Here is a 27,491-nt window from a genome sequence, read left to right on the forward strand (position 1 = left end):
GACTTTAATTGTTGCTTAACATTAAATAATACATATAATTAGTTTATCTAATAATTTTGCAGCATGATATAGTCTTTACAAATTTTCAGGTGTGAATTAATGTTTTCATGGAAACAAAGAATATTCATAGAATATAATTAATTCAACATTATAAATTCTACATTTGTATTTAACATATAGCAGTGTAAGTATTTTTCTTTCATTCTTATCCCCTATGGAGCAACTTCTTGAATTCTTTTCAACTTTCATTTTTTTTAAATGTGTTGAAGATCCCCTGATCCCCTGAATTAATTAAGTAGTGTAGGCAAAAAAATGAAATATAACGAATTTTAAATAAATTGAAATTATTAAGGCAAAATACTTATCTCATTTGAACGGGATGATGACCTATCTTCGTTATGTATTAATAGAAAATAGTTTTAGTCACTTGTGAGATTGTTCACAGTAAACTAGATAATGTAAAATGTCAACATTATAAAATCTGTTATTAAATTAATGATGTCACACTATTAATAAAATATATAAATTTAATATTCACAACAAAAGCTGTAGCAATTTTTAAAACACAAAAATATTGTGTACTCGTTTGTATATAGCAACACGAAAAGTCGTCAAATGTCAGCTGTCATATATGATGGCCGCAATATTGTGATTTTGGTATGTCGTTTTGTGATGTGTTTACTTGGCATATTTTATCGCTTTCCACTGAAATCCACACCGCGTCGCACTGCCAGAATAGTTTTTAGAAATATACTAGCTTAGTTGATATACTGAAATTTTAAATCGGAACCGCATAAGTATGTGGCGCGCGTAACGGATGCATCGTTTCCTACATTCTTGTGCCATAAATGTATAACGTAACGTTTGTTTCGTGATGTTATTGCGAATCGGGGCCGGGTAACGTTGGAAGATGCCTTTCAAGCTGAAGTTGAAAAAGACGCGGCAGTACAATGTTGCATCGAAGAGTCTCTTCGTAATAAGCGTCGAGCTATTGGACGGTGGTGTCGCAGACTGCACGCTGTCTGTTGACAGCACGGGGCAGGAGTGTCTCGACAACGTGTGTCAGCGGCAGGCTATAAACCAGCCAGAGTTCTTCGGTCTCCGATACATAAATCGAAGTCAACAGCCGCGATGGGTGCAGTTGGATCGACCGTTGAAGCTCCAATTGGACAAGTTCGCTTCATCCCACCAGCTGTATCTGCGTGTTATGTATTACGTGATATCTGGCACGAGTTTGATCACGGATGAAGTTACCCGCTACCACTACTTTCTTCAGTTAAAAAATGACTTAGTGGAGGGTCGTATCATTTGCGACTGTCAACAGGCAGTGGTGCTCGCGTCGTACAGCCGACAGGCGGAATATGGCAATCATGACAGGGAACGTCACACTGTAGAGTATTTAAAAAACCTGCTGACATTTCCGAAGCAAATGCTGGATGGAGGTCAGATAATTGATGGAAGTACGCTGGCTGAAACCGGAAGGCTGGAGTGGCTTACGGCGGCTGTGATTCAACATCACATGTCTTTACACAACATGTCACAGGTCAGTGATACATTTTATATAGATTAATCTTTATTTACCTGTTTATATAAATCTTTATTCCAAATAGTTTTGGAATAAAAAATAATATATCAATTAATACCATAATATAACACAAGTAATTATATAAAAAGGTAAATTTTGATTTAATTACAGATATACAATTAAACAACCAAGACATTCCAATACTAAGTCTAATTACACCCATTATCTTACAATACCTATGTATATAAGTGTCTGAATGGGAACTGAAAGTGGATTGAAGGATATTTTAATATAAAATCAATTTATACAGATATTATTGTAGGTATTTGAAAAAAATGCATAATTCCCAAGTTATTGATGGTTTATAATTTCATTTAAATACTTAAGTAAATACACATTACAGATAGTGTGTGATTATCTGTTATATTATAGTAAATATTTGTTCCTGCTACGTTAGAAATACACTTTACATAATCATTGATTTGTATTCACATTATAATACTTTAACTGAAGAAACAAATCAATATTTTAATTTATATTTTTGGTAAAAAAGCATGGAGTTAATAATAGTTAACTTTCAGGCAGGATATATAAGTTCAAAAGTCAATAAATCCTTTATGAGTCCTATAATAAAATCCCACAGACATATTTAACTTTGCCTTTTCTTTTTTAATTTGTAAAAAATACTCCAGTAACTAAGGCATATTATTCAATACCAGATTGATTATATAGATGATAAAAAGCATAGAGTTAATACTAGTTGATGTCCAAGTAGGGTATATTACATACATATATAATTGTGTTTAACAAACACAACTTTGTATTTTTAAATGTTGAAAAAAGAGTAACTACTGAGTTTCTTGCCAATTCTTCTTGGTAGAGTAGCTTCTTCAGTTAATATAGTTAGTTATATGATGATTAAAAGTGATTGAAAAAGCCTACTTGAATATAGTGGATGTTAAATAGAAATGTTGGTGTAACTGTTGAATTTCCTGGAAGTTTTCCCTACTTATAAAAATATATAAATAGAAACAGTATTACTTTTTCTATTGTTATAGAATACTGAAGAACATATTTGTAAACATTCACAAAAAGAATATTACTTTGGACGGAGCACAACTTTATAACAAATTATCATCTTATATAAAAAAATGAAAACTCTGTTAACGGATTCAAGTCTCAAATCTCAAAATATATTTTAGAGAATACCCACTTTTGTTGCAATTTAATTATATTCTATTCCGTTACTTAAGTACCTATAAGACGAATATTTTTATTATTACATTTATCATACCATTCTCATATAAGTGAATTTGCCTTATTAAGAAAAAGTTTTTAAACATTAAACATTCTTTCAAATAGGCTCAAGCGGAAGAAGGTTTCATCATGACATGTCAGCAGTTACGTGGATACGGGCAGGAGATGTTCATGGCGCGAGATAAACGGGACCAGAGCGAGGTTACTATCGCCATCTCGCTCACTGGCATCAGGGTACTCACTGATACAAGTGATACGCCTCACTTTTACAGGTAAGTTTAGACTGTATAGATGACAGGCTATACTTAAATTCAGCTCAACAGAAAGAGATGCTCAAAAATTATGTCATTGAAATACGAGAAATTAGGCACAATTTAAGGAATTTAATATTTATTAAATATAGCCAGAAATAGGTAAGATTAATGGTATTTTTTTACTTTAATAATAAAAATTACGACTGCCCTAAATAAACACCTTCATTTACAGCCAGTGTAACGTGGGATTATGTAATTTAATAGGTATTGTGGATTAAGAAACCCAAAGTCATAAATACATACGTATATACATACATGTTCCATGAAATCATTCCACCTCGTTTGAGCTATAGCGTGAATAGCTTATTAAAACATAATTCCTCAATCATTAGCATAGAACTGTTAGAAATATGTTATGCCAGGTGGATGGACATCACGAACGTTATCAATCACAAGCGCACCTTCAGCATCGAATGTCAGAAGCAAGGGGAGTCCGTGACCTTCACGCTGCCGAGCCCCGAGGATGGGAAGTACGTGTGGCGGATGTGCGTGCATCAGCACACCTTCTACATGAAGCACCAGGAGGCTCTCAGCGTCTCTGTCGATGAACACCGACCTAAGTTCCAAGTAAGTGACCACAGACAAAAATATTTTATTTCAAGATCATCAACTCGTTAAATAAACAACAACAACAACAGCCTGTAAATTCCCACTGCTGGGCTAAAGGCCTCCTCTCCCTTTGAGGAGAAGGTTTGGAACATATTCCACCACGCTGTTCCAGTGCGGGTTGGTGGAATGCACATGTGTCAGAATTTCTATGAAATTTGTCACATGCAGGTTTCCTCACGATGTTTTCCTTCACCGAGATGAAATATAAAGACAAATTAAGCACATGAAACAGCGGAGCTTGCCTGGGCTTGAACCCGCAATCATCGGTTAAGATGCATGCGTTCTAACCACTGGGCTATCTCGACTCAGACTCAAATAAACATCCACCTTAATCTCCGAAAATCCACAACAGCGCGATTTCTAAGAAATTTTCTGCCTCGCACAACCACTTTCTGGAACTAGCTTTTCCGAACCTATACGACATGGAAACCTTCAAAAAAAGAGCGTACTCCTTTCTTAAAAGCCGGCAATGCACCTGCAAGCCCACCGTTGTTAGAAATGTCCATGGGTGGTGGTAGTCACTTTCCATCAGGTGAGCCTCACATATCTATCACATAAAAAAACATCGTTTGGTCGAAACAATTAAGTATTTCGTGATAGCGTGCGGCTTTGAGGACGAATATATAATAAATAGAAAGAATACGATATGTTTTATTGATACAGTAACGGGCCTCGGAATTATTCCGCCCATTAACATAAACTTGCAATAAATTTCAACGGTTTCGTATTGGATAAATTGGGAGTCGGTTGCTTGCTATAAAATGATACGTATAATATTATTAAAATTATCCATTGATAATTTTAAAAAAGTGCTTTTTGTTAGGCGTTATTTCGAAGGTATCAATGACACCAGCTTAGAAGGTTCGGAAATATATGTAGATGTATAAAGATTACTGAAGTATCTATAAGAAAGTCTTATCTATAAATTAATTTTATTAACCGTAAATGAAACTTGGATTAAAAATTGGATTATTGGGATTTGGGTAGCGCTGTCCATTTACCATTTGATGGACATTGGAAGTCCACCCCAAAAGTGTAGTTTTAGCGCTTCAACCTTTCTTCCTTTTCATTGGCGTTGTACTTTACGAAAGCGAGAACTTCTTTTGCGGGATAAACCACGTGAAGCAATTAGTATTCACTTAAGTATACGAAAGATTTTTTAATTCTAATGTAACATAGATGTATAATATAACTGGTTGTCACGTGTTAGGAAAAAAAGTAGCCTATGTCCTTCTTTGGAGTTCAAGTTTTCTCCATAACAAATTTCATTGTAGTAGTGGTTGGTAGTTCAAGATCGACGGACAGAGTTACTTTCACATTTACACTATTAGTATAGATAAAAACTAGATAATTTAACTCTCTCTCAATAGTTAATTTAAAATTAATAAGTCGAGATGGCCCAGCGGGTTCAAACCCAGGCAAGCACCGCCGATTCGTGTGCTTAATTTGTTTTAATAATTCATCTCGTGCTCAGCGGTGAAGGAAAACATCGTGAGGAAACCTGCATGTGACAAATTTCATAGAAATTCTGCCACATGTGTATTCCACCAACCAGCATTGGAACAGTGTGGTGGAATATGTTCCTAACCTTCTCCTTAAAGGGAGAGGAGGCCTTTAGCCCAGCAGTGGGAATTTACAGGCTATTGTTGTTGTATACTTACCGGGATTTAACCCGGATCCGTGAAATCCGCTTTTTTATTAGCAAGCCTTCATTGAGCAAGGTGTTCGGTTTTATAATGAAATTGCTCAAACTTTCAGCTATGCCAATTTAAATAGCATGTTAAGAAAAATATTATGTAAAGGATAAAAAAGGGTGGAAAGAGTATTCGTTGATTTCCATGCGGTTTCATAAGTAATCGTTCGATTATTATATTTAATAATCTACGTAAATAACTGTCGGAAAAGAGTAACTACCAAGTTTCTTACTAGTTGTTATAACACTTAACAATCGTTACCATTGGCAAATATGAATTACATTCATTTAAAATTAAAGTATTTTTTATAATTATTGCTAAATCCTATTTGAATACGAGATCAACAACGTACTTTCCTGGTACAAACATGCATGGTAAAAAGTTAAGTCTACTAATAAATGACCGTGAAACATTAATCATAGATGTTTTCAAGTTATAACGGATCACACGATAACAAAACATACTTTTAAAAAGTAGGCTTTGAATCGTCATTTAACAAGTATATTAAGTGAAGCTACCACCGGTTCGGAATGTAGATACTACCAAGAACCGGCATACAGCTCATTAGTTAATCTATTCCAACTTATATTTAGAAAGTTATGTTATTTAAATACAATTATACGTATATAATATGGCCTGCATGGAAGTCAGCGTAATAGTCATCATCATCATCCGCCCTTATCACAATTTTATTTGTGGTCGGCGCAGCATGTCTTCTCCTGCCATACTTCTCTGTCGGACGTCATCTCACTAGTAATATTCTTTCTAACCATATCGTCTTTCACACAATCTATCCATCGTTTCTTTGGGCGTCCTCACCCTCTATCAAATCAAAATAAACTTTATTCAAGTAGGCTTTTACAAGCACTTTTGAATCGTCATTTTACACTTAAGTAAAGCTACCATTTATCCATCCACATCCATGCTCAAGACCTTCCTTACAGCATAGCCCTCATTCCCCATAATATGTCCATACCATGACAGCCGGTTTCCACATAGCTTCTCGATAACCGGTGCAACGTAATAGTATTATACGTGTGATATATGAATCAAATGTGAAAACTTCTGCGAACGTGTCATATTAATTAGCCGTTCCCAGCGGCCGTTACGGTCAAGTGACGAAGTGCGGGCTCTGCCGCAACGATTTTGTATAATTAATATTAATGGCAGTAAAATGAGACAATACATCGTATTACGTTGATTTGATTATGTTTTTGACGGTGCATATCAATTTAAGTAACAAATATTCAAGCAATTTCGGTAGGTGACAATTATGTTGTAGTAAACAGATAATATGTTATTAACGCGCAAAAAGTGAAGACTAGAAAACGTCCTAATTGGGACGTTTGCCTCTAGTCGTTTTACGTAGTAATACGTTATAGTACATCATAATTACGTAGTAATACGTTTTGCGTAATTAAAACATCTAGTTATCCCTTTTACTTATTGTTTTTATCAAGCTATCCTATTTTACTTGTAACGAAATGTAAAATAAACGGTCCCCGGCGCGGCACACTTTTTTCTGTTGTTTACTATGGGTATAACATATCTGTTTATTAGAATATCATTGTCCTTGACGTTGTTTTTTAATAATTGGAAATTGTGATTTTCATTATTCGTAGGTACAAAGATAGGTTATGTTTATCAAAACAATCACCCATGGTAAAGCATGAGACGAAAATTTAATAATTAATAAACCAACAAATTAATTACAATAATAAAATATGCTGAGAGCTATCATCAAACTTTTAAATGAAACAATTGATTATTATCTCTACTCTATTAGGTTTAACTATACTGCGTTTAAAGACCTCTTTAAATGTTTTTTAATAATAATTCTTGGACACTGTAATATTATTTTAAGCAAGAATTATTTTATTTTTAAAGATGATCCTACAAAGATACTTTCGGCAAAAGTTACTCGGAGATTGAAAATATTCGCTATATTGTATATGCTGATACGAAATTACGTATAAGCATCTAAAATATTATATATATAATATTTAATTATAATCGGTCGAGTGGTTAATACGTAAAAGCGTAAAAAAACAAACTGACTTTCATTAATTATATTAAGTAAGGATTTAACGATTAATATATACCTGATATATCCTTATATTTTATAATAGCTTAACACTATGTAATCGCTTTAACGTTACAAACGAATTAACAATAACATTCCAACATTTGTGGCCAGAATGGCGCTGTAACCGGAATTTGTAACTCTTACATAGATCGCGATATCCAAGTAACATTAGGAATTGAGAATGATCTGTCACTTGTTTTGTATCTAAGAGATGCAAATACTCTTTAGATAAGTGTGAAATAAGCTTACAACCTTCATGGAGGTTTTAGCCAAGTAGCAGGTTTCTATTTTTTTTTCCTTCTTTAAAAAATATATAGTTTGACGTAATTCTCGTCGGATACAATTTGTGCCAGGATTCTAATTTATCTATACATGTAATAAAATTGGAGTGTCTGTTTGTAATATTAAAATAGCCCTTATTTACTCAATGCATATGTATTTATACACGACACATATACCATAATAACATTTTTCGGCTAATCTCTGGAACGGCTGGACCGATTTTGACGAGACTTTCACTGGCAGATATATATATATATACATAATAGGGAGTAACTTAGGCTACCATAATATTTTTTTGTTATAAGCAAAGGCGGGCAAGGTTGCGGTCAAAGCTAGTAAATATTTAAATGGCTATATATAGTTTGACGTAATTGTAGTCGGAGACAATGTATGCCAAACTACTGATATCAGGTTTAAACATTTAATTCACAGTAATTAATTCGATGATCTAATTTTAGGAAGCCCAGTGAGAAATAGAATGGCTTCAAATCAGAGCACCCTTGACCCGGTTCCGCGGCGATAGCGAAAATACTGATTGGAATTTTGATTTCGATTTAATGATAACTTTACGAACACTAAATATTCGATATTTTGTCATTGATATTTCAAATAACACTTGTAGTTTAGGATTCGTCAAGGCTACTGGTTAAACTCGATATTTACGATGGTATTAGTTAATAAAGCTAAAAGTAATGTAACACTCTGTATATGTCCCACGACTGGGTTATTTTTTTGAGAAGAACGGTTTGAGATTAAGACATAATTAAGATTTATGCCCGACGAGATTTCCTCTAAATGTTTAGAATTACCTGAATCTTCATAAGAGGATGATTGAAGTAGATTTCCTAATTTTAAACATTGGTTATTGTCTCGACACTCCAGTCGAGTCTAGACTTAGAAGGCAGCAAATCTTAAGGTCCAGACCCAAGGTTTAAAATACGCGTTTGACCATTAAAAGATTTTGGGTGCATCATCAGTTGAAAAATTCTCAATAGACAAGGTACTGATTATTTTGAAGGTGAGGAGTTAGACAGTGCTCTTATAATTGTGCCCACACTGGCTTATGATCATTGTGATCATAATCGGTCAAGATCATATAACATATAAAGTGATTATACTAACACAAATAAAGCTAGTTATAAAATTAATTGTTAAAAAACAATCAGTGAGTTGGAACAAAGAAATCTCGAAGCTGAGAATTACCGCTAAAAGAAACTCGACAAGTTTTTATCGAAATTAATCATGGCAGTTTCTAATTTATTGTTAATTGTTGATATGAATCGGCTTTAAGCAAGTTAATTGATCATTGTGTACAGTACACACGACGCGCTCACGGTTGTCTTGAGATAAATTCCACTTACTGAGCTCTTTGATCATGGATGTCGAACCTCGGACATGGATTATCAAATTAAGTAATTATAAGTAACTGAGAGAGCTGTGCCTAGTGGTTAGAACGCGTGCATCTTAACCGATGCTTTCGAGTTCAATTCCAGGCAAGCACCACTGAACATTCATGTCCTTAATTTGTGTTTATAATTCATCTCGTGCTCGGCGCTGGAGGAAAACAACGTGAGGAAACCTGCATGTGTCTAATTTCATCAAAATTCTGCCACATGTGCATTCCATCAACCCCCATTGCAAAAGCCTGTTGGAATACGTTCCCAACCCTCTCCTTAATAGAACTGCAAAAGAGTATATAAAAGGCCTTGCACTTATTTTTAAATTATGTTTTTTTGTTTGTTCATCAATTTATAAATGTTTAATTAGTGGCTTCGAAAGTGACGGTCTGAGGTTTTATTACAAAGATAGTCGGGAGTATTGTGTAAAACGAGTACATCAATAATATTCCAATTCACCCTTGTACCAAAAGATAAAATTGTGAAAAAATCCCAAGAGGTCATGATTGATCTTTCGCATTGCCGACTGACAAGCAGATCAGGTTCTGGTCTGTACAGCAATTGAGGCTCAATTAAAATGGTACCACTAACAATGTCGTGTGAAGTTCAATAACAATGAAGTCTTCACATCGCCGTTGAAACCGTGGCAACGCCAATACGATAATAAACACAAGCATCATGCCTTCATATCTGTGACTTAGGACAATTTGCCTGTATACCCCTTAATCCCGTTTTGAAGTTATCCTACATCTATTTATTCATGTATCGTCTGTGGAAAGGAAAAGAATCTTAAGTGCCAAAATCGTACTTTTGAAAAATGACCTTTAATGTTTTATTTTAAATTTCCCAAAAACCATGTTTTCAGGTTTAATGATACATATAAAAATGAGTGCTTTATTTTAGATTGAAAAACTGCGACACCGCGTGACCAATAATCTGGTAATTAGTATTAATATTTAGTATTTAGTAGTACTTTATTAATTAGTAATGCCAGTAGTAAACAATAACAACTATTAGAGTTTGTATGTTTACTTGGTACAAGCCCACCTAATATAATAATTAGGTAAGTACGAATTAATTATCACATATCCTACGACCTACTCTGAGGCAGCATAACAGACACAATTATGTTTTTTGTTATAAAATATTAGTTCCTAAGATATCCGGCTCATGGAAAATGCAAGTTTTTGTTAATCTTTCTTACAGCCCCATTTTCTATGGACGACGGCGACCACTAAACATTAGAGAAATAGAAACGTTGGACAGTCCGTATATTTACTTTAAATAATACTTACTTAGTGGTAGGGCTTTGTGCAAGCCCGTCTGGGTAGGTACCACCCACTCATCGGTTATTCTACCGTCAAATAATCAGTATTGTTGAAGGGCGAGTGACCAGCAAACGTGGCATAATATCTTAGGTCCCAAGGTTGGTGGCACATTGACGATGTAAGGAATGGTTAATATTTTTTACCGCGTATCATGAGATGCCCTATATGCTCGTCCGCCAACATATACCATAAACATAATAATAAAATTGTTTCCTCCATTACATAGTAGTTATTGACCACTGTTAGATAGTAAAAAGTTAAATTGAAGTTACAAAGTTATGACTATACTTAGCATAGCGTGTTCTCGTCGCTCTTCCTTCATAAGCATTCATTTAACAAATAGCGCAAATTAATAGCAAATATGTGTTTTCGTCAACAAGGTAGATGATATTTTTATATATTTTATTCATTTGCTATTCGGTCCGTGTCTGCATGACGTGTTTCATTTGAAAATAAACTAAATGTTTGATCAAACAAGGCGATATCGCTCGATTATAAATAGCTAAAGTTCTGCGTTTAGAATTATTATTGTGTATACTCTAGTCCAACCATAACAGAAAAAAGCCATATAAACAGCATTGATGAGTTCTTAATATTAAACGGCGTTTTTTTCATCCATAAAACCTGTTGAATTAAATGAATGAGTGACCCATCAATCCCATCAATTCAACCAAACCCATCAATTCAATATCAAAGTTGTTTATGAGTTGTAGTTGAAATATACTATGGATAATGAATTACGGTTAAAATGAGATTAATGATTAGAACTTCATAGTTATTTAATTATAATTATATCATTTAGTTGAATAATAAACCTCATATTTCAGCATTCGTGCCTAGATTCAACCACTTTATATTAATAGGTCATATTCAAAATAATTGACAAAACTTGAATGTAGCATCGACAAATAAAAAGTCTGGTTATTTGACATAACAAATTATTAAGTTCGCGTAAAGATGATTTTCGCAAAAGAAATAAATTGGATGATTTTGAAGTCACTTAATTCGGATGTGATCGGTTTTACGAATTTTGCCGATGTTTCGTCTAAGTTGTGCCGTACTATACAAGTGCAGTTCGAAATATCTCTTAAGTTTTATGATTACTGCTGCACTAGTTAGATTCGTGGCGTTAAGATATTTAGCCTATAGCCTTATAACCTTCAGTGATAAATATGTTCAAACGCGTGAACATTACTTAGTCCTTACTGATATTAAAAATACGAAAGTCAGTTTGTTTTTTATAAAACTTTCATTTCTAAGCTACTCTAAAGAACGTCATGAATTTTTTTATACAGCTTGTTTTACTGTGTCTTGTTTTTATAAAAAAGTTACAGGGCACCTTAAACCTATATCATGCACCCATCCACTTCTCGAACGCGACTGAAGCCGAGGTTACTAGTATATCTGTAATATGCTAACTCAAGTAGGTATGTGCTTATTAAAAGGGTCTTAGGTCAGTCAATTAAACTCTGCAATTACTTTCACTATTTTAATATATGTATATTATAAAACTTTTTGGTTGTGTCCTCATTGGGCGCTCAAACCCGAGTGCCTGTCTTTATCCAGCCGTTCTCATCTATCATCAAGTCGTCGCTGTGATTGGTGAACGCTTCTGATTGGCTATTGCAAATTTAGTCAAATTAACATCCAATAATCGAAATATTAATTGATCGGATAAAAATGCTTACAAGAAAAACGTTTGGAATAAAAAATCATTCTGATTTAAGAGTAATAAACTCAATGGTACACAGAGTATACTCATATCTTAAAGGTCGAAAATGCACCTGCTTGCCGATATTGCAGATGCTCATAACCGGCGATAGTCACTTCCCATCGGGTGAGACACCTGCTCCATTGCACCCCATGGCCAAACCTATGTATACCTACATGCAGGGCCGTATTTAGGAGAGGGCAGCCGGGGCAACTGCCCTGGGGCCTCCACAATAGTGGGGGCCACAGTTTTCAGCAAGTTAACAAATACAGAGATATAGTCAAATTATAACAATATTACTACTAAATATTTTAAAAGTTACCGATACAAGTAAATAAATCATAGCTTACTGTTTGAATAAAAACAAAACTAATTAATTCATAATAATAAAATTATAAGTGTTGTTCATGCTTCTGTTTGTCTAGGGCCCCCACTGCTTTGTGTCCCGGGGCCTCCAGACCTTTAAATCCGACTCTGCCTACATGAAATTATGCGTTTCATTCCCAAAGTGTAACATCAACCAGAATTATTTGGATACTTACTTATTTGTTCGCCGTAAAAATGGTCTTTTATCATCGTTAGAACCGTCGATGAAAACATAAATCATTAAACAAATAGATTGTAGTCTAATGAAATCATCAGTCAGGGGTGTGTCGTGTATCGCATGCTTAATCAGATAGCGTCGGCAGTTCTGTTCGCCGCATAGTTTCGTATAAAAAACGTCTTTATCGCTAAATAGGAAGGCACGATGGAAATTTAAATTATCGTCCAAACATGCTAGTATTTGTAAACGGCGTGGATAGCGTGCTGGTTAATGCAGTTCGTCAAACTCGATAGTAATACTCGTATCTCTGTATTATAATTGTGATAAACACCGATCGATTCCTTCTTACTATTTATACGTATATTTGGCGCATGGTTTTGCACACATTTATAATACATATAATAATATATTTATATATTTTATAGCATAAATGTGTAAGTAACTCTGTATGTCTGTCGCTCTTTAACTACCAAACCAACGAACCGAATTCGATGAAATTTGTTATGCAGCTAACTGGAGATTAACTCCAAGAAATAACAAAGGCTACTTTTTTGCCAAACACATGATAAGCAACCCCTAAAACGCGAGCAAAACCGCGGCCGAATAAAGTCACGTAAAGTAAAGTAACAGCCTGTACATTTCCCACTGCTGAGATAAGGCATCCTCTCCTATTAAGGAGAGGGTTTAGAACATATTCCACCACGCTGTTCCAATGCGGGTTGGTGGAATACACATATGGCAGAATTTCGATGAAATTAGACACATGCAGGTTTCCTCGCGATGTTTTCCTTTACCGTCGAGCATAAGATGAATTATAAACACAAATTAAGCACATATATATAGCGGTGCTTGCCTGGGTTTGAACCCGCAATCATCGGTTAAGATGCACGCGTTCTAACCACTGGGCCATCTCAGCTTTAGTAATAAAATAAAGAACCTATTCTATCCTATCACTTTACCGGTGGCAGGCCTCTGTAAAGTGTCATCTGAGATGTGTCGCCTTAGATCCTGTGATTGTCGACGCAGAGACGACACTGGATCTCAGTGGTTTACGCATTTTGTAAAGTACTTCTTTCAATGGGTGAAAGTCTTGATTATTTATTAAACACTACTAAAATTATCAGTGTTTCTTTAATATATTGTCCATGTATTCTGTACAAAAACCTTCCTCTCAAATCACTCTATCTCTTTAAACAACCGCATCAAACTCCGTTGCGTAAATTTAAAGACCTAAGCATACATAGAGACAGACAGTGATAAGCGAATTTGTTTTATGCCATGTAATGATATGGCCCGGTAATAATGTAGCTTAGTACATCTTTAGTAACAAAGTTTTAGAATTGTATCTCATCATTAATTCATCAGTGTAGATTACAAAAATAACGATGTGTCAATGTTTTATATCATATAACTAATTTAATTAATAAATAGTAATTACCTTCACTTTCCATTATTATATAAGAGTTTCAAACGCGATCATTGATTAATTTATTACGACTTCGTTGTCAGGAAAAATAATGACGAGGTATGATCGTTGTTAAAACTTGTATGTAATGTGTTTAACAGGTAGCATATGTCGCGGCAGTTTAAACGTACGAAAACGCACCACACCACATACAGAAGTATAACAACAAAAAATGTATTTTTTTGCTGTCCTTACTTTTATTTGTCTCACGCACACAAAGACATGCTATGAGCACAAGCGTCAGTCATGCTAATGCACGCGAATAATAATTTTACGTGAAGAGGCGCGCCTTCGCCATTGAGTCGTACACACTTACCGTTTGAGGAAATATGGTTGAAATTGAGGACATTTGTTTATAATAATAACCCTTGCATAATTAGTCTCAGTTAAAATACCCGCCAGGTTCGAATTTGTATCAGGTAGATATCGTATAGTATAGTACGTCTTCCGTTGTCCTAGGAGCATGGTCTATCAGAAAGTCGCGAAGAGCTCGACGTCCGGGAAGTAGGCAGCACGTCTCGCTTGGAGCCTTTGACAGCAGCGCATCGAGCACATTCGACCTCCTGCCTAGAATTGGCAGAACATCGGCCCCAGCCCAGAAACAGGTAATGATTGAATTAAATAGAATTGCTCTTAAAGGCCTTAAAATTTTGTAAGATTAGAGAAGATTGTTAATGTATTGTTTTATGGGTGTGTAGTTTAATTGATTATATTTTTCATTGCAGAGCACTTCTTCCCTCCTATCGCCCAGCACCTGACTATGAAACTGCAATCCAACAAAAATATCAGCAACAAAGAGCAGAAGCCCAACTTCGATATCAGAATCATCACGCACATTCCCAACTCCTAAACACAAGTGCACAGCCCCTGGTGTATGGCTCTCACCCTGATATCCACAGGGTTCACTACCCTGATGTCACCAGACATACGGTTTCCGTTAATCAAGGGGTTGCGGCCACAGACGACTACGCTTACGGCCTTAAGTTTGTGGGAAACTATCCCATGGCCGTCAACCCCAACGTACAAACTGATCATGCGATGCACTATGTGAATGTATATAAGCCACCGCCGCCATACCCGTCCAACGGCCTAGCGTCTAATTCGACTCCAGATCTAGCCGTAGCCAGTCAAGCCCTGAATTATCACAGGGGCTACATCAACTCCCACGTCTCCGGATCTAGTCCTGATCTAGTTTCAACGCGAACAGCTTTAAATAGACAATACCTAGGATACGTCAACCCCGCAGGCCACAACGTAGTCAACTATGGCCGGCCGAATATCCTCCCCGCTACGCACGGTACCTACAACAATCTCACATCCGTCCTGGAGCCCAACCCTCACATCATTATCGATCCTCATCACATATCGGACAACATACAGAAGGTCTACGACGAGAGAGGAAACATAATGTACTCGATGCCGATGAGACGAATATCCTACCAGAGGCACTTGGTGCTGCCTCAGCAAATGAAACACAGCGAGGCTCAGGAGCCGATATACGAAAACGTGCCACTACCCTGGCAGAACGAACACGGGAAGCTGACGATGAGAGAGCGCGCTCAGAGTCTGACGACCACCGACGAGATCGCTCGCCTCAACGAGCGCAACGGCAGCCACCCCGCCATACACAACAACGGCAACCTCACGCCGAACGTCAACGTGACCAACTACGTCACTAGAATAGATAACGACAGTCACTACGTTAACGCGCAAATCATAAAGGGCGTCAGGGAATCGAGCGTGCCTCGGGAGACCACTCTGTCGACCCGGTCGATACCCGAGGCGGACTCGACTCAGAACGTCTCGCACGAATTGGAGAGGGTCTCGTTGAAGGACGACAGGGACTACGACGAGACGCCCTACCAGAGCCTGTCGACGCACAAGCTGTCCAACAACAACACGATCAGCAAGTCGGTGGACAACGTGACGTCGATAAGCGTGCCCGACGTGCGGCCCGGAGACACGTCGGCCGACAGTGCTCTATCGAGTTCCATCGTGAACTCGACCTACAGCACTAGCATCGAACTCGAGGGCAGCAAGGCGAACATCACTAAGGAGAAGAAGAGGAGGCGCTGGGGCATGTTCATGGGCAGGGGGCACAAGACGGTGGAGGTGAAGAGTGCGACGCTCGGCAGGGACCGCGCCAAAGCGGGCCAGCCGGCCAACAAGCACAGGTGGTCGACCGGCCTCCCCAAGTTCCAGCCCCTACCTCCGAGTATTACCAAAGAAACTTTGGTGAGTTTTAAACATACTCCTTTAAACAATGATTTTGCAGAAAAACTAATCAAACGTCATAAAGTAGTTGTCAATTTTTTTAATGGAAATTGCTTTCCTTTTTAAAGAACTCGTCGGCGTCAAAAAAACAATATTATAAATATATTATAGACGTGTGTATCTTATTATTATAATGACATAAACGCTATCGCGTCTGGCGCGGAGTTTATCAACAAACATCGCGCACCTCATCGTGATTCATAAATACCAATCACGCATTCAAACCAGCGACGCACTTTACATTCATTATTTAACAATAATTCATGCAGGAAATCGATCCATCGGTATAAAATACTCTTGACTGTTACTGTTGTCAAAAACTTACTAATACAATAACTCGTACTTATTTTAATTTTAAAATGGAGTTTCTATACTTATATACATGTTTCGTATAAGCTACCAGCAAACCCCAAACCCAAGTCAAATGTATGCATTGTCATGTATATTGTTATTTACGATGTTACAAATGGTGATATATTAGAAACGGTGGCTCTTAACTGCAAGATCTACAATTTTTGTCTAACCCCATTTTTTATGATAACAGCCACCGATTATGATAAAACTACAACAAACACAAAACAACTAATTGTGCCTCTAATTTTTAGCAGATTAGTGATGTCTTGGTATGTGATTTGTAATGGTAAACATTTGCAGCTCTATGCGAATTATTGTTAATTGAAATGTGTATTATGAGCGGACCTTGATAATTACTGGCTATTATTAATTCCTGGCTGTCCATTTGTTTATTTTGCTGAACTGCAAGAAAGTCGGTAGTTTCGTGTCTCAGTGTGCCTCGTCCACTTGCAGTGCCAACTACTAGAACGCAAAATGTCGGACGAGCAGCTCGCCTTCGCCTTCGAGCAAATCCCCAAGGGGCGCGAGGGGGACGCGGAGTACCGCACGGCGCTGCTGCCGCAGTACGCCGCGCTCAACGGCTACAGCGTCGACAACATCCCCTACGAGGACAACCGCGTGCGCCTGCAGCCCACGCCCACCAACCCGCACGGCTACATCAACGCGTCGCACGTCACCGTCAGTCATATACTTTGAATATATATAAGGGTGATGGGTTTTTCAAATTAAGCAATTTGATTCATCTAAAATAGATTTTAATTTTGTTAGTAACAAATAAATTTTACAATTAAAAAAAATACAATAATAAAAGCTGAGTATTACAAACCTAAAATAGAGAAGCGACAATTGCAATGTTCTTGCTTTAATTTTAAAACAACAGAGACCAGATGAACATTAATTAATAAAAATAAATACTTTTATAACATGAATGTCTTAAATCAATATTTTAAAATTAATTGACACTTCCTATGTCATTAAAAAAAATATAATATCTCTTTTACTGAGTCAACCTCCTTCGACTCAACTATTAATTACTAACTACTAACACAAAGCTTACATATATTTTGGATGAGTTCATTCCGACACGCGGCTCGTCTGCGGGCAGATGACGGTGGGCAGCTCGCAGCGGTTCTACGTGTGGGTGCGGGCGGGCGGCGCGGAGCTGGCGGCGCCGCTGTGGGAGTGCGTGTGGCAGGTGGGCGCGCGCGTGCTGGCGCTGGTGGGCGGCGCGCCGCGCTACCTGCCGCCCGACGCGCGCGCCGCCGACTGCGGGCCCTTCCAGGTGTCGTGCGGGCGCTGGTCGCGCGCGCCGTGGGGCGGCTCCGTGCGCGTGCGCCTGCGCCGCGCCGCGCGCACGCGCACGCTGTGGCACGTGCACTACAGCGCCTGGCCGCCGCACGCGCACGCGCCCCCAGACCTCGCCGGCTTCCTGGGTGAGGCGAGACGGGTCATTGAGTTGTAAACGGTGACGACATTCACTCCGAATCGGTCCAATTACTTGTAATCGTATACATTTAAGCCTAAAGGGCTAGTAAATTTATACAGGTGTGTATTTGCTAAAACGATCAAACCTCTTGACCTGTTGACTTCCAGGCAGGATATATTCATTTAAATAATTGTATTAACTGACACGACTGTATTTTTTTTAAATATTGAAAAAGAGTAACCACTGAGTTTCTTGCTGGTTCTTCTTGGTAGAATCTACTTTCCGAACCGGTGGTAGCTTCACTTAATTGTTAAATGATGATTCAAAAGTGCTTATAAAAGCTCACTTGAAAAAAGTATAAAAAAAAAACAATTATGTGTTGTCTATAATGAAGGAGTAGCTAGGCTTATGTATAACCTGAGCTCTGGTCGCGCTGCTTGACAGACTTCCTGTCGGAGGTGAACGGTCTGAGCGAGGCGGAGGCGTCGGCGGGCGGCGCGCTGGCGGCGGCCCCGCTGGCGCTGTGCGGCGAACGCGCCGGGCCCGCGCTGGCCGCTCACCTGCTGCTGCACGTGCTCGACACCAACCAGGTGCCGACACACCACGCCCCCCGCTATCTTATGAAAATCTGGTATTGATTCCCAGGTCACGCCCACACACACCACTCCCCCCCCCCGCTATCTTATTATTGATTCAACCAGGTGCCGACACACACCACGCCCCCCCCCCGCCGCTATCTTATGAAAATCTGGTATTGATTCCCAGGTCACGCCCACACACACCACTCCCCCCCCCCGCTATCTTATTATTGATTCAACCAGGTGCCGACACGCCACGACCCCCCCCCCTCATACCCGCTATCTTATTATTGATTCAACCAGGTGCCGACACACCACGCCCCCCCCCCCCCCCCCCCCGCTATCTTATTATTGATTCAACCAGGTGCCGACACACCCCCCCCCCCGCCGCTATCTTATAAAAATCTGGTATTGATTCCTTCACACCGCTGCACTCCTGATTTCCAAGTAAACACGTGTCTTCGATATAGTTGTGATCCTCTTCCATCTTCTTCAAGTCATCGAGCCATCCAGCTTAAAGCCTACGCAGCGTACACATTTAATAAATAAATAAATAATAAATATTAGACAACATCACATACATTACTCTGATCCCAATGTAAGTAGCTGAAGCACTTGTGTTATGGAAATCAGAAGTAACGACGGTACCACAAACACCCAGACCCGAGACAACATAGAAAACTAATGGTAATCTACATCGACTAGGCCGGGAATCGAACCCGGGACCTCGGAGTGGCGTACCCATGAAAACCGGTGTACACACCACTCGACCACGGAGGTCGTCAAAAACACAATACGAATAGAATTTATGTTTATTAAAGTTTTTTTTTTCCTCATAGGAACTGGACATTCCTCGAACGATCGGCCTGCTACACCAGCAGAGAGCGAACCTGATAGAGAACGTCCACCAGTATAAGTTCCTGCACCAGATTTTGCTCCAGTACCTGAAGCAGTCGCGTCTCATATGAGGACACCGTAAGTCACAACTCAGAACAGATCTTATTTCGAATAGAGCGATACGAAGTGCCTTTATAGAGTATTACATGAACTTATTACACCGGAAATGGTTTAGACTTGTTAAAATTATACAATGTTAACATCGTGCCCATACCTGCTTGTAATGTAACACTCATTTATTACACCTATCAATACACTTGGAAATCTACATAGAAAATTACTCCATCTGAAATTAAATATAGATACATATATATTTATTTAATATTCAGTATATTTATGTATCTAAGTTTTAACTTATTAACTTAGATACATAAATATACGAAATCGAATGTGATTAACTTTGGTATTTTTATACCGAACACCTGACCAACCCCTAAAATATGAGCAATGCCGCAGGCGACAACTAATGTACTTTAAAAAAAAAAGAAAAAGCCAGTATTACTTTTCTAACCAATATACTATATTTCATGTATAATGCATAGTATGTGATGATGAAATATTTGCTCTCTAAATAATTCTTTGCTGAGAGAATGCTTTCCGTTGGTCATTCCTACACCATATTCCAACCGCAGCTGAAGTAAAGAAACAAATATGGATACGCATATATCTTTGCTATATAATGCACAACAAATAATTCTTGATTGATATATAATTATGTATAAAACTTAACTCACTAGTGACTACTCATGTGCAGGGCTGTATTTAGGGGAAGGCAACCGGGGCAACTGCCCTGGGGCCTCCACATTAGTGGGGGCCACAGTTTTCAGCAAGTTAACAAATACCGAGATATAGTCAAATTATAATAATGTTATTATTTAATATTTTAAAAGTTACCGATACAAGTAAATAAATCATAGCTTACTGATTGAAATAAAAAAGTAATTAATTCATGATAATATAATTATAAGGTTGTTCACGCTTATGTGTGTCTAGGGCCCCCACTGCTTTGTGGCCCGGGGCCTCCAGACCTTTAAATCCGACTCTGCTCAAGTGGAATAGTGTTGGGGTATAATCATAATAAAAACCATGATACCAGACGGTTTTTGATCTTTAGCAATGACGTCATAGCTGGAAGATTTAATATCAATGTAAATTCTACTGTATTCTTATCGTTTTCACCTTTTCAAGGTTACATTGTCCATTCAATCAGGGAACGTTCTGTAAACCGCCGGATATTAGACGAGTCTCATATCCGGCGGTACTATCATATCTATATCTATCACAGTCTGCGTGAAAGCCTGCCTTCACATCATTTATAATATTTATACTGATACTAGCTTCTCGGTCTGATTTAGTACTGAAAAAGCTTAAATAAACTTCACCCATTGCTCTCTTAAAGAGAAATCTCCAAGTCTTCTTTCATGAAATAAAATGTTACCTATGTTTTTTATTAATATTAACCGATGTACCATTATTTAATTTAAAACATGGCTCCAAATTCACATGAGCAAAAATTGCCCCAAAACAAATTGTTTCATATTTTTCCTTCTCATAACAAGATCATAGTGAGTGTTACATTACAGGCAAATGACAACAGTAGACCATAAGTTTATTATTTATGCTCAAAATTAAAAAATAAATAACAATACAAAAAAAATCTTATTCTTTATGGTTTTGCTCAAAATTACAGTTCCACCGTTATTTTATTTGCACAATAAAGTTTAGTGTCATAACGCGTGCCAATTATGGAAATCTTTATCAATGGCGAAAAAGATTTCTGTTAGTATGGTTAGCAGAAACATTACATTTTTGAAATTACTGTTATAGTGGATTCATAAATAAAATTACTAATACTGTTTGTGTATTTGTAGTATAGATTAATTTGAGTTTGTTTTGGTGTTGATAATTAATTTGATGATACTTGTAATTACTGAAAATCTAATAATTTCAATTTCACTTATTCAATGATGAAGTATGTCTGGAAGAGATAATACTTTGACCTGAAATGAACCGTTGAATAAAATCTAACGGGTTGTAATTTCGTTATAGATAAATGTTGAACTAATTGCCGCACAAAGTGCGTCTGAAACAGTTATATTGCGAGAGAGATAGTACGAGATGTGTTTTCCTAATTGGCATGGGTTTATGTAATTATAAAAAGTACTGCACAGATATATATATATAAACGACTGACACGCGCCTTCCACCTTCTAGTTTTTCTTTTTTTTTTGTATATTTTTGTATTTAAACTTACTAATCGATTTGTATATTTAAATGTAATTGTTTGTTTTTGAACCCTTGTGTAGTTCGTAACGTTAAAGTATTAAGTATCGTGATGTGTGCCTTATATTTATAAATATGATGTTTCTCTAAAACGTCCAAAGTCTATATCATATTGTTAAAAAATATTAGATTATTTTTGTGACTAGAAAATTTTTCAACACAACAACTTAATTCATTTTTCATATACATATTATTGGTAAACATGTTTGAAAAATCTGAAACGAATTTAAATACAAAATTGCTATTCGAGAGGATAGTAGAATTTGTACAATAAAATTTTTAATCGAAATTATTTTTGACTTTTCAATATGAGACTTGAAAAAAACAAAAATCGGATACATTGATTTAGTTTAGTCTGAAGCAAATAATACTTGCTAATATTATTATCTGAACCATATCACTAACTGTGTGCCTTTATATTTTATAACACGTTATAATATTGTAAAAAAAAATAATTAATAAAAATAACATGCATTGTATTTAATGTGTCAAATTATTTAAAAAAATATGTGTATATTCTATGAAAATTTATATTTATTTCGAATATGATGTTTTTCAAATTAATTATAAACAAATTATTACAACATCAATTTATTACTACATAATATGTTATATGCAAGGATAAGACGGATGGTTAAGTATGTGCAGCGTTTGCTTAGCATTTAACTAGTAAGCCAGAGAACGATAACTTAACTTAAAAAGTTATAAGTTGACCTCTTAGAGTCTTTAAGGGGATTGTTTCAGCGTTTTTGTCATTGTAACTTTTTTTAGAAAGTCACGTCCGCGCCTACCGCGGACAAATCGCGCCATAAATCATCTCTTGTTACTGTGTAAATGGTTTATAAAACAGTGAAGTTATAACATTAGTTTATATCGTAAGTGATGTGTTCATATTTTTTATTGATGTATTTTTTATCTAGTCCAAACGGCAGTTCCATATTATAATTTCGTACCTCTAAGTTACAAGCACAAAAAAAGCCTATGTTTTATACTTAGTGGCAACACTTTCTGTAAAATAAATTTTGTTCTTAGCATTTATATAAGTTTTATGTAAATTATGTATGATATGAATTTTATAAAATAATTGTTTAAAACAATAACTAATTGTGTAACAGTCACTACTATTGATTTTGTGTGTAATGTGTTTCTTATTTTAATACAATTGGCGTTATAATTCCATTACTTATATAGAGATAATAAACTAAATACTATTATTATAATCAAATGTTACCATATAAAATATTTTAAATTAAATAAATTATTGATAAAATTGTACCCTTTCAGAAAATTATTGCCAATAGCACTCTTTTAATAAATTGACATTTAGTTTACTATCTCATATATAGATATCTATGGTCCTTAATTCTATAATATTCTATAATTTTTTTATTTACAGTTCATTTAGTATAAATTGTACAAAGTGTAAACGAAATGGCTTCAAATCTGAAACTGAAAAATTTAATAGTATACTTGATTTGACTGTTTTTGTATTTTTTGTTTATTTTTTATACAAGTTGTATTAAATCAGGCTGTACATATTTTTTTAATATATGGTTGAGAGCAATAAATTATAAAAATTAATAAAATTACTTACATTTTTAACTAGTTTTAATTTCTTTACACCTTATCATTTTAAATGAAAAAACCCATATATAAGCAAACCTTTTAACGACGACAAAATATACATAAAATAAAACAAAATATTTTCAGTCTATTATTTATATTTTTAGTAAAAAAAATTATAACATAACCTATTATATTCAGCTCTCCGTTACGGTGGCGGGTAATAAGGTCGCGGCGGTGGCGGACCGGGAGGGATCGGGCCCCTTGGAGGGAGGGGGCCTCGGGCCTGCATGGGGGAGAAGTAGTTTGGAGGAGGAACGTTGACGGGAGGGAAGCGTGCCGGGGGGGCCGGTGGGGGCTCCGGGTACACCAGAGGTGGGCCCGCAGGTATGGGCAACCTGGCCGCCGGGATCGTCGGCGGGGGCGCTGAGTACACTGGATAGGCCGGCATCGCCGGGTACCCGGGGTAGGTAAACCTCATATCTATTTTCGGAGGTTCTAATTTAACATCGGACCCGTTTTTAACTGGTGTGACAACAGGCTTAGTGATAGCGGCGACAGGTGATGCGGAAGTGGGCGGTGTAACGGAGGCTTTCTTCTCGTTTTTTGGCGGCTTTGAGGCTGAGGTTTGAGTTGGCGAGTCCCCGCCTGAGGGTTGAGTTTGTGGCGAATACAAATCCAGAACCTGAAAGGATTTATACATTGTATTAATTACTTGTGTGATATAGCTACAATTGTTATTTAAGTATTCAATTTTAGTATAGAGTTTAATACTAGATCATTTATTCACAGATAAATTTCTAATTATTGTTTGAATCAATACAATAATGATTTCTACCTGATGGCAAATATCTTCGAGCAGCTCCATCGTGATATCTTCCACAAACATATCCCACCAGGCATTATGTTTGGAGACCCGGCCGTTCCAATCGACCACCTCAAACTTGCTCAGCTTACCGGCAAGGAACATAAGTGCCACTGCTATCACTTCTGGCTCCCATTGAAGGCACAGTGTTGTGCAAAGACTAAAAGAAAGTTCACATTAAAATTGGAGTAACAGGGAACTGCAGAAAATTCAACAAAATATACTTCTCATTACTTTACAAATTTTTGTATTTATATGATTATATACAAAATAAAATATATTTTTTAAATAATATGCAGGCAAAGGTAAATGTATTGACTTATTGGACATAAAAACAGCATTATTATATGTATAAGATAAAAGAATGTTAAGTGATTTAGGATGATTAGTCAATCCAGTTTATTGTCTCCACCAGTAATATGTGAGTTTGCTTTTCAATGATTTAAAATGGTGACCATAACTGCATTTACTAGTTTGAATCTAAATATATAGCAATATTTAAATTCAATATTTTATTATTTATAATTGATTTAAGCTCAAATTGCATGAATAACACCTGCCATTGTAGCACAGGAAATTTAGCATGGAGTCTTGCATTCTCAATATCAACGACATTGTTAACATTAATGAATGAATTATACTTTATTGTACACCACAATCAAAAATATAGACAGACACAGAAAAAAAGGAAAAATAAACTAGTAAAATACAAAATCAAAAAATAAATGTAGATTAAAAGTGTTGTATGAAAGGCGGACTTATGGCTAATTAGCCATCTCTTCCAGACAACCCAACAATTTAACAACATTAAGTCATTGTCATAGTCATTATCATTACACCAGGTGTCTAGTTGAATTGTTTTTTTTTTTAATAGAATATTTGATATTTTATATGCAAATATTAACATAAATATCAAAGCATAAAAATTAAATTTCTTTTTGTGTCTAAAGTATCTCAGTAAATATAGAATATGATAACCAATCTTAAGCATTAGAAAAAAACCTTTTATGTTTAATATCATACTTTGTAATAGGATACTATACTTTAAATGTTAATTATTATTTGCATCATACTTGTTTTATGGTTTTAAATATCAATAATTTTTTATTTTTAACAAACTATCATAAATGTTTGGCTGGCCTTTGATTTATTTGTAACAATTGTAATGAAGCCTAATTTTATGGCAAGATTTTTTTTTATTTATTTTGCTAGTATTATAAAATGAAACACTATAACAAACCTGTCGTTGACAAAAGTCCAAGCCATCTGCACCATTTTCTGTAGTTTTGCCTTATCACCTTTAAGGCACTTAGCATACTTTAATAGATATCCATACGGGTGCTCCACTTGTAGATCGAATTTTATCGTCTGCAGCAATATCCTCTCCAACGTCATCACTTCCTCCTTAGGATCCTCACCGAATGTGCTAAACTTTTGTTCAGTTAATAAAGATTTCGCTACTTTTATTATGTCTTTACATTTCTTTGGCGTCTCTTCCACTTTGCCGGCCAGAAATAAACAGCAGCACGCAGTTATATACCTCGGGAAAGTCCGAAACGAGTGGAACATGTAAAAGCGATGAAAATAAACAACACCAGTAGCAACAGTGTTATAACCTAAATCCATCTTCGATCCAGTGTCGATGATAAACCTCGCGCCCTCCTTTCGGTAACGATTTTCCGAGTCATTTGGAATGCCATCGCGGAACGATGGCGTATTTTGTAAATCTTTCTTGTCGTAATACCAATAAGGCATTATTAGAAGTCAATTATTATAATAATATTTCTAATCCGTCACTAACTACCACCGCCATTTATTTGGTACTGACATCTGTCAAAAACATGGCAATCGGGATGCCGAATGTATCGATTGTTCATCATCGACAATAGAACTTAATATCGATATTATCATAATTAAAATAAATTATTAATATTAAAAAGTTAATAAAAAAATAATATAGTTTATGTAAATTAACGTCCCTACATTTTAAAAAAAATCAAAATACACTTTATTCAAGTAAACTTTTACAAGCACTTTTGTATCGTCTTAAAACAAACTATATTAAGTGAAGCTAGCACCGGTTCGGAATGCAGATATGAATATTAGATTGGTGCTCAATACCACAATTATAATTATAAGAAAAACAAAAATATGACGTGAAAAAATAAATATCTACATAAAATAAAATAATTCATAGAGACTCGGCAAACGTAGTGTAGGACGTCCTCAGGCACGATAGAGTGACGATTTACCCAAGGCGGCAGGCAGGAGTAGCCAGAGAAAGACCACAGCGACGTGCACTTGGAGAGGCCTATGTCCAGCAGTGGACAAAAAGTGGCTGATGATGATGATGATAATAGAAGAACGAGTTCTCTTCTATAGATAAGCTGGCTACTAAATAACATAAATTAAAAATGATATATGTCCTACATGTTTTAAGAAAAGTCTGATGTTCACTGAATATAGTTTCGTATCGAAAATCTAGTTATTGCAACATATCTTTTTATGCAATGGTAAAAGGCTTTTGTATCATTATCAATTTCATTTCCTTTGATTAATTTTTAATAAATTACTTAAAAATCTAAGGAAGGTTTAGTTAAGATTGCACACGTTGAATTTATTTTCAAAATCGTTGAGTCTATAATTGTATTTTAATATTTAAATTATTGATTGTAGTTTTTATTACATTAACAGCAGATTATTTTACATCAGTAGAGTTCTATAACAAATACGTTGCCAGCAACTCCCATCGGTGGCAGTTCATAGAAATTATGCAACTGGATCCCCGTTTAGGTAGATCGAAAAAACAAAGTCAAAAATGAATTAATAATTACACTAAAATGAACCATATATATATGCATGCATATTTATTAACAAGATCAAAAATAGTGGATAATTATGGTTTCGATCGAGATTGTTTAACTTATTTTTACACGACTGCTTAATAGATATCACGTATTTGTATGTATATTAGTTTATTTATTCTACAAACTAAACAGAATTGAAGATATGAAATGCCGCCAGAAATTTCAGATAATT

General features: G+C 36.2%; 2 protein-coding genes across 2 annotated transcripts; one reads left to right on the forward strand and one right to left on the reverse strand.

The window, feature by feature from the left end:
• Positions 1-616: 616 nt before the first annotated feature.
• Positions 617-20,655, forward strand: LOC124543535 (tyrosine-protein phosphatase non-receptor type 14). Its single transcript, XM_047121760.1, has 9 exons — positions 617-1,543; positions 2,888-3,054; positions 3,459-3,663; positions 14,672-14,817; positions 14,938-16,447; positions 17,294-17,518; positions 17,946-18,273; positions 18,711-18,856; positions 19,684-20,655. Exons 1-9 carry the CDS (start codon positions 911-913, stop codon positions 19,810-19,812), a joined length of 3,489 nt encoding a protein of 1,162 aa, XP_046977716.1. The 5' UTR covers positions 617-910; the 3' UTR covers positions 19,813-20,655.
• A 3,072-nt stretch (positions 20,656-23,727) lies between these two features.
• Positions 23,728-26,284, reverse strand: LOC124543778 (cyclin-K). The gene is made up of 3 exons (XM_047122079.1): positions 25,693-26,284; positions 24,426-24,612; positions 23,728-24,272 (listed from the first exon to the last, which is right to left on the reverse strand). The coding sequence occupies exons 1-3, from the start codon at positions 26,205-26,207 to the stop codon at positions 23,796-23,798; spliced, it is 1,179 nt and encodes a 392-aa protein (XP_046978035.1). The 5' UTR covers positions 26,208-26,284; the 3' UTR covers positions 23,728-23,795.
• Between the last annotated feature and the right edge of the window lie 1,207 nt (positions 26,285-27,491).

This window comes from Vanessa cardui, chromosome 3 (genome assembly GCF_905220365.1).
Source record: "Vanessa cardui chromosome 3, ilVanCard2.1, whole genome shotgun sequence".
In the NCBI taxonomy this organism is placed as follows: Eukaryota; Metazoa; Arthropoda; class Insecta; order Lepidoptera; family Nymphalidae; genus Vanessa; species Vanessa cardui.